At 51.8% G+C, this 8,729-nt stretch overlaps 1 protein-coding gene across 2 annotated transcripts in view; it reads left to right on the forward strand.

Moving 5' to 3' along the window:
• The window catches only part of TMEM63B (transmembrane protein 63B), a 27,942-nt gene that overhangs the window by 4,510 nt on the left and 14,703 nt on the right, over window positions 1-8,729 (forward strand). The window contains exons 2-9 of one of the 2 annotated variants that reach the window (XM_023512831.1): window positions 2,796-2,893; window positions 3,497-3,679; window positions 3,953-4,032; window positions 4,271-4,309; window positions 5,272-5,362; window positions 6,782-6,819; window positions 7,763-7,905; window positions 8,003-8,054. In XM_023512831.1, coding sequence (XP_023368599.1) covers window positions 3,521-3,679; window positions 3,953-4,032; window positions 4,271-4,309; window positions 5,272-5,362; window positions 6,782-6,819; window positions 7,763-7,905; window positions 8,003-8,054 — 602 coding nt within the window. In that variant the 5' untranslated portion in view covers window positions 2,796-2,893; window positions 3,497-3,520. The remainder of the gene's footprint in view (window positions 1-2,795; window positions 2,894-3,496; window positions 3,680-3,952; window positions 4,033-4,270; window positions 4,310-5,271; window positions 5,363-6,781; window positions 6,820-7,762; window positions 7,906-8,002; window positions 8,055-8,729) is intronic. The other variant, XM_012804842.2, reaches the window with a different exon arrangement.

The following is an 8,729-nucleotide window of genomic DNA, read 5'->3' on the forward strand; positions in this document are numbered from 1 at the left end:
CCACCTTAGGTGTATGTGGCTGGCGCCTTAGCCGCTTGAGCCACAGGCGCCGAGCCGCAACCTCAAACTCTTGGACTCAAGTGATTCTCTTGCCTCAGCCTCCAGAGTAGCTGGGCCTACAGGCATCACACCCAGCTAATTTTTAGAGATGGGGTCTCACTCTTGCTCAGGCGATCCACCCACCTCCCAGAGTGCTAGGATTATAGGCAGGAGCCACTGTGCCCTGCCCTGGCTAGTTTTTTCTATTTTTAGTAGAGACAGTGTCTTACTCTTGCTCAGGCTGGTCTCGAACTCCTAAGCTCAAGTAGTTCACCCACTTCAGCCTCCCAAAATGCTAGGATTATAGGCGTGAGCCACAGTGGTCAGAAAAAGCTTTTAATTCATGACACCCTAACCCCCACCATGCTTAATGGTAAAATAACAACTTTAGGTTAGCTAGAAATAATATCTTCCATCATTCTGTATACACACTTCTAGCTAAAGGCTAATATCAGACTAGAGAAATTCTAGGATACAGCTGGCACAGGCACCTTTATGAAGAGAAAGAATTGCCCTCTGCTACTTTATCTCCCCCACATATTCTTCTTCTTCTTCTTTTTTTTTTTTTTTTTTTGAGACAGTCTCACTTTGTCATCCTCAGTAGAATGCTGTGGCGTCACAGCTCACAGTAACTTCAAATTCTTAGGCTCAAGTTATTCACTTGCCTCAGCCTCCCAAGTAGCTGGGACTACAGGCACCACCACAACACCTGGTTATTTTTAGAGACGGGGTGTCGCCCTGGCTCAGGCTGGTTTCGAACTCTGAACTTGTGAGCTCAGGCAGTCCTCCCTCTTCAGCCTTCCAGGGTGCTAGGACCATAGGTATGAGCCACCGCACCCGGCCCATCCCCCAAATATTCTTAGTCTCTCTCCTCCTCTTAGCTCAGTGGTTGTCCACCTTCCTAATGCCGCGGCCCTTTAATACAGTTCCTGTGGATTACAACCCACAGGTTGAAAATCGCTGTCTTAGCTGCTCACCCCAGTGCTGGCTTTGAGAGCAGCTGCCCTTGATGAAACTCAGCCCAAGAACCCCACCTCTACAATTTAGAGCTTGGAGTAACTCTTTTGACTGGCAGAGCCACCAACCCTGCCTCCTGTCCTGTCAGCTTGTACAAGATGCTTCCCCTCCCTGGGTCCCTGCTTCCTCTCCTGTAAAATAGGGATCAGACTGTGATCTGAATCTGCCCTGCCTTCCTTTAGTGCAGGTGAGAAAATCAATGCAATTGTGAAAGGGACAGTGCTTTGTGACCCTAAAGAGGGAGGTAGCAGAAGAGCATGATGACTTCAGTTACTAAGCATCTAGCTGGACCGTCACCCACCTTGCTAAGGCCCCTTCAGCTAGAAGCTCCGAGAATTTTCCACCCCTCTTGTGATGTGGAGAATACAAGAGGTGGAAGGAATGGCACTTTTGGGCTTGAACTTACTCCATTGTGGCCTGATAAAGCCTTGGAGTTCAGGAAGAGAAACAGGCAAGGGATGGGAATGGGCTATTGAGATTTCTGGAGTGCATTGGAGTTGGCATTTGAAAAAGGGGTGCTAGAGCCCCCCAGCCTACATCTATCTTTAACCTCCTCTGGTGCCCCAGGGTTCTATGCGTGTCATGTTTATATATCCAGGCTCCTAGACACACCCATGTACACACCCCCACTTAGAAGCCAACAATTCCTTTCATTTCATTAGACTGCCATGTAGTCACTAGCTCTTTCTCCACTCAGATATATGCATCAATACATGTTTATACACCCAAGAATATACATTTCCACAATGACCTCAAGTTCCCTGGCCTAAGAACATCTAGTGAGCATTTATGAAGCTTCTATGGTTTGCAGAGTCCTGGTCCAGGCACATCAGAAAAGCATCAGGATTTCCTGAAAAGTGTTCTGGCTTTAGAAAGAAGTTGAGCTAGGTTTGACTCCTGGGTCCATTGTTTTATAAGTAGTATGATTTTGAGAAAGTTACTTAACCACTCTAAGCCCCTGTGCCTTCACTTCAAATGGCAGTGACACTCAGATTGTCCAGAATTAAATGAAATGTATATATTATTCTTGAAGCAGAAGACACTCAACAAACGGTACCTGCTACAATTACTAAATTAGTGTGTTTTCAAAGGCAGCTAGGGCTGAAAAAGATCACACAGGGCAAACCTTCCTAATCCAGGCTTTGCAGAGACTCCCTGGGACCAAGAGAAACAAACAATTCCAGCTTCCCGTACTCTGAGAGCTTGTGCCTCTTGCCATGCTATGGGAGGGTTAGGAACAGGCAGGGGAAAATCTGGGACTAGTGGACAAGAGAAAACCTCTAAGTCCCCCCCAGGGGGCTAAGGAACACTTGCTCTCAAGTCAAGTTGTAGTCATTGATTCTAGGTTTGTTGTTCTCTCTTTGTCTGGTTTCCTTTCTTCCCTGGGGACCTCCCACTTCAAGGCAGAACTTCACTGTTGTCAGCAGAAGGGTCCCCCAAGGGGCCCCCAGTAAAACAGGGTGGGGCAGTGCTTCTGTTGCTGTTACTGCCACCACACTTCTCCGCCCTAGGAGAGTCCCCAGGGCCTGGCTCAGCTCTGTTCTCAAGCTCTTCCAGAACCCCTGTATTTGGGCCTGCTGCCCTTTCTCCTCTTGCCAATCCCATCCATACTGAGCATCAAGGGCAGTCCTGCAGTGGTTCAGTAGTGGCAGGAGACAGGGCAGAAGGGCAATATCCTGGCTGCAGGGGGCCTGGGCTGTCTAAGAGGCCCCACCCATTCTCCCCTCCTTTGCCAATAGGAAAGCTCGCAGGAGGATACTGTACGGCATTCCCAGCCTGCCCTGCTCCAGAGTCAGAAGCATGGCACCCTGGGAGTTGTAGTCTTCACACCACTCAGGTGAACACCCTCACCCTTCACCCCCGTGCAGATAGTTGGGGAGAACTGAGAAAGCTGGAGGGGAGAACTATATAGGTAAAAGGAATGAGGGTGAGCAGGAGTGGCTGGGGCCAAGCAGGTTATTCAAACCCAAAAGCCCTGCCTTTTACCTGTCTTCCCACTCTGGCCCCATCCTTGGACCCATGCTCTGAGGACAGAGGGGCAACTCCAAAGCTAAACATCTTGTTTTGAAGCTAGGCTCAGGTCCACCACCTACCTAAGAGAATGAGAATGAGAGGGAGAGAAAGTATCTGTGTGTTGTGTATGAGGGTGGAGTTGCTCACAGACACCTTCCAGGTTAGCGAAACCAGTCTCCCCAGTCCAGGTCTGACCTCTGGGCTGAGTTCCCTAGGCCAGGGTAGGATCACAGTCAGAAGGCCAGTGAAGGTAAATCCATGTGACTCAACCCTCCCCTTCTCAGGCCCTTATCTCCAGAGACCAGAGCTTCTACCCACCCAGGCAGCCTGCTGATCTGCCCTCACTGCCCCCTCCCCATATCCACTCTGCTGGGGCCATAAAGGGAATGGGGGGCAAGCCCAGCTGACTGCTCTGCCCTCTGCCCAGGAGGACCATGCGGCAGTAGTAGCCATGCTGCCCTTCCTGCTGGCCACACTGGGCACCACGGCCCTCAACAACAGCAACCCCAAGGACTACTGCTACAGCGCCCGCATCCGCAGCACTGTCCTGCAGGGCCTGCCTTTTGGGGGCGTCCCCACCGTACTGGCTCTTGACTTCATGTGCTTCCTTGTGAGTGCCCACACACCACCCCTTACCCTTGGCACCCATGCCCTGTGCATATCTGGCAGACACTGCTAGCTCTAACCACTCTCCTGCCTGACCCTGACTTCCCAGGCTTAACTGCAGGAGAAATCCCCATCATCCAGCCCAAGCCTAACTTCTGACTATTCACCCAAGCTAGGGTCATCCCTTCTAAGACAAGATTCTGGTCCTTCTGTCTCTGACCCCTAATCTAGCAGATGGCCAGCTTCTCCATCTGCCAACCACCTCTTCTTCCCTCAGGCATTGCTGTTCTTATTCTCTATCCTCCGGAAGGTGGCCTGGGACTATGGGCGGCTGGCCTTGGTGACAGATGCAGATAGGTAAGGATCAGGGACCCCTTCACCTCTACACACATACACCTTGCTCCACGCTCCTCAGGAACAGGAAAGAGCCAGCCCTCTTTCATCCCCCTTTGTTGAATGGATGAAGAGGGACTAGTTCCTGATTGAGCATGGGTGGGCTGTGAGGGCTGTCAATTGGGCCTTGGGCCTCTGTCCCTTGCCAGTCCTTAGGGACTCTCCCCTGCCTCTGCTAACTCTGTCTATTCTCTGTCCCCAGGCTTCGGCGGCAGGAGAGGGACCGAGTGGAACAGGAATAGTATGTGGGGCACCAGCCCCCTCATTCCCACTAAACCAGCTTTCCCTTTTCTTCTTCTCTCACGCTTCTCTTCTCTTCCTGCCAAGTTGCTGGTTTCTTTTTGCAGTTTTCTCCTCTGCAGGCTCATGTTTCGGATTAACGCAGGTGGTGTGCTTTGCAGAGCAGGGGGCTCCCCAACTTGTCTCTGCCTCAGCTCCCCTCATATCTCTTTCTCCTGGCTCCCTGCCTAGGAGAAGTCCCTTCCTTTGTGCCCCTGACTTTGTGGCCTTGCTGGGCTAGAGAGAAGACCCGTCCTCCAGAAAATCCTCAGCACAATCATGCAGAGACAAGATGGGGTGTCACCAGTGGCTTCTTTTTCCCTAACAGCTAGTTCTTCATATTCCAGGGTTCTCTGCTCACATCTTCTGGAGCCTGGGAGGAGGGCTGCCTAAGGAGTTCCCAGTTGGGGCCTCTGTGGTGCTCTATGGTCTCTGTCTATAGGATTGGAGTTGGAGTTGGAACAGCTGCTGGGGTCAGGGAGGGTAGGGCCCTACAGGAGAGATGTCTCCCAGCCCCCAACCCCCAACTGTTCCAGGTTTCTCCTGGTCCAACCTTCAGCTCCCCATTGTTCTTTGCACAACATTGGCTCAGTTGCCCCGGCCACCCACTGGTCAACTCTGGAACTGCAGTGCCCTCTAGCATTCTTGCTTCAGCCTCGTAGAGTGATGATAAAGATCCCTCCTCCCCTGGGGCCCCATGGCTCAGCACTGTTGCCACCACCACCCTGACCCTGAGAGGAAGAGGCATAGTGGAGGGAGGCATGATAGAGGGCAGTCATTCCTCCCTGCTTCAGCCTCTGCGCTTTCTGTGCCTTCTATGCCTTCTGTGCCTTCTATAGCCCTGGAGCTCCGGAGTGCTCATCCTAGCTCCCCAGGGGCTCAGACTCACCAGGCTATCTGATCTCTCATCTTCCCCATCCTCAGTGTGGCCTCAGCTATGCACGGGGACAGTCATGACCGGTATGAGCGTCTCACCTCTGTCTCCAGCTCCGTTGACTTTGACCAAAGGGACAATGTGAGTGCCCTTCCCTAAACTTCTTAGCCTCCCTGAATCCTAGGGCTAATAGACTAAACATTTTGTAGCTTCCAGGGATATGGGATGAGGGACACTAGCGTAGCCTTCCCTTCAGCAAGGGAAGTAACTTGCTTATTTAAGATTTGTGGGATAACCACGCAAGCCCAGAACTCCTGGGTCCTGTCGTCTGTGTCACAACCATAACATCCATAAACTCTGAACTTTGCCACAACAGAGTTCTGTGCTCACTTCTGCTGACTCATTCTAAGCCACTTTTTTTCCTTAGACATGGCTTTAGAAATAATAATGAGCCTTCCAGTCTGGCCTAGCAAAATGTACATCATCTGTGGGAAGCTGTAGTGTTGCTCAAAGGTTGGAGCCTCGTGGCCCCTGGCTGTGTGAGGCCGACTGACCTACTTGTGGATTGGAGTTGAGTGGCAGTGGCCCCTTTAGACAGTGTATGTACATGGGAACATGTGTACATGGTGTCACAGCCATCCCCATACTCCCTTTCATGTCAGACTCAGTGTTCAATTACTACCTGCCTGGCCCTCTGTCATTCTTCAAGGGAGAGGGTCCTGGTCAGAACCTCTAATCCTCAGACACTGGGGTGGCCCTGGTCAGTCCAGCTTAGCCTGGGAGTCTTAGGGGTGGTAGCTCTTACAGCAGCCCCAGCAGAAGATGGCTGTCAGCTTCCTGAGTTAGACTCATGCTGGTAAGTGGCAAAGCAAAGTTATTGCCCTTGCTAGCCAGAGGTATCTAGATGGTCCCCAGACAAGGGTAATGTTAGCAACAAGTAGCATAGTCCTGCATATTGCCTGAAAGGTACCTTTCTCCCCTGTGCCATGTTAAATCTGGACCTTCTCTTGCTAGGAGGTTGGGCAAAGATTCTCTGCCCACCCTTCCCTCTATATCCGTACCCTCTACCAGAAGGTAGGTCTGGGGGCTAGAGAGGGGGAGATATCTTGCAGTGACACTGGGTTTTGGCTTCTCAAGAGAAGACTACAGATAAGCGGCAGGAACTTGGAGGTATGTCCCCTCCTCTGCTTTTGGTAGCCATGTTGCAAACTTATTAACTGGAGGTTACTACCCTTCCCAGAACCCAAACCCTGTGCATCCCCACCCAGATCTACACAACTGTAGGGTATTTTCAGGAATCTGTAGCTCTAGTTCTGAGGGCCCACAGATAATCCAATTCGGCATTAGTCTTTTTCCTTCTTTGAAGGCTGGAACCTTCCCTCTCTCTCTCTCCCCCCCTCTCTGGGGATGAGCTAGCTCCTAGGGTATGGGGTTTTTCTTTGAGGGGGGAATAGTGGAAGCTGTGCGGTTAAGAGAATAGGATGGGTGGCAGTCAAGGGGGAAAGGAGGGTCAGGTTGGTGGGCTGGGGACTCTACCTGATAGCTCTCTGTCACCCCCAGGGTTTCTGTTCCTGGCTGACAGCCATCTTCAGGATAAAGTAAGTGAATGATCTTCAAGCTCTAAAGAAAAAAAGAGAAACAGAGAAACTTCAGAGCCTGTCATCTCCCTACAAAATCCAGAGGCCAACAGCTTTGAGGGCATTAGTGCTCCTAGCCAGCCCAGCACCCTACTTCCTACTCCAGGAGGCCAGGCCCTGGGAGCCTCACCCTCTACTGTCCCCTGAATGCTCACTTTACAACACAATCTCCTGTGCAACCCCCTGCGAAGGGGAGCAGCTCTCCCTCTGCCCCACCACCCCTCAAGAGCAGGGGCTGGAGCCCCCACCTCAGCCTCCATGCAGCCAGCGGGTGGGGCATCCTTAGGCTGGGAGCAGCCAGCCAGCAGCAGGCAGGAGCCAGTGTCCAGCAGGCAGAACTCAGGAGATCGAGCCAGAGCCCAGCAGGCAGGCAGTGAGCTCTGAGAAAGGCAGGAAGCTCGGACAGGTCAGCATTGCCACCACCCACTCCCCCAGGCCCCTACCCAAAGGTCTTATTTGCAAGCTCAGCCACACCCATAAGGTGCTGCTGCTTCCCACCTTCCATCCTCCCTCCCACTTTTACCAGTTCTCTTCTGGTCCTCCTGCCTCTTTCTCCCTTTTCAGATCTTCCTCTTTTACTTTCCCTTTTCTAATTTTTTTCTCATTTTTTTCTTCTCCTCTTTCTCCCTCTGCAGTCTTCTTCCTTCTTTTGCCCCTTTCTTTCCTTCTAGTCCCCTCTCTTTCTCCATGCACTCATTTTTCTTTCTCCCCTTTCCTCTCCTCCTCTGCCCTTCCCTCCCAGAAAATAAGGGACCAACAAATCCCATTTTGACACCATACATCCTGCCATATCAGCAGGGATTAGGATGGATGTGGATAGGGGCGGGTCAGGGAGGTGAGTTGTGCCTCTTCCCTTGCCGTGCTTCTCACCTGATTCCTCTGTCCACCCCCCCCATGGCTGCAGGGATGATGAGATCCGGGACAAATGTGGGGGCGACGCCGTGCACTACCTATCCTTCCAGCGGCACATCATTGGGCTGCTGGTTGTCGTGGGTGTCCTCTCCGTAGGCATCGTGCTGCCTGTCAACTTCTCAGGGGACCTGCTGGGTCAGTGAAGGCCAGGATGGCTGGGACAGAGATGGGGGGGAGGTCAGAGGGGATGTCCCTTGACCCACCATCATCCTCTCCCTTTCCCACCCCCCAGAGAACAATGCCTACAGCTTTGGGAGAACCACCATTGCCAACTTGAAATCAGGGTAAGGTTGGGAAACCAGAGTCTGGGCTGTAACATGGGTGGGGAAGAAAGGCAGGCATGTTTTAGGGGAGAGGGAGCTGAAGCTGCAGAGATACCTGTGGGTCCTTGAGGGCTTAGGTTGGAAACAGAAGAGGTACATCCCTACTGAGGTTCCCCAAGGATGACTAGATACAGAAGAGGCTGGTGAAATCTCCAGAACCAGAGGTGCACTGGAACAGTTGGAGGGCACTGTGGCTAGTGCTAGGACATGAAAGCATGACCTCGGCTCGGCGCCTGTGGCTTAAGTGGCTAAGGCACCAGCCACATACACCTAAGGTGGCGGGTTCAAATCCAACCTGGGCCCGCCAAACAACAATGAAAAAAAAAAAAAAAAAAAAAAAAAGAGTTGTGGCGGAAGTCTGTTAAAACTTAACCCAGTGTTTTAGGCCTGTCTTGCCAGGTACGGGGAAGTGAGTAGTACAGGCCTGGTGGCCTCATTTGCGCTGTCTCTGATATTAGAATGTTAGGTGTGTCCCAGGGTGAGAGCACTCAGCTGCTTAGAATGTTGGTGGTAATGGCCTTCATTTATGAGGTGATGAATATTACACCGGCAAAGCTTTGGCCGGAAAGACCAGAATGCCAGACCCAGTTAATGGACCAACTATGTCTAAGATTCTGGGGGAAAGCTAAGTCCTAT

The sequence above is a fragment of the Otolemur garnettii genome, unplaced genomic scaffold (assembly GCF_000181295.1).
Source record: "Otolemur garnettii isolate 467f Iridium unplaced genomic scaffold, OtoGar3 scaffold00031, whole genome shotgun sequence".
Lineage (NCBI taxonomy): Eukaryota > Metazoa > Chordata > Mammalia > Primates > Galagidae > Otolemur > Otolemur garnettii.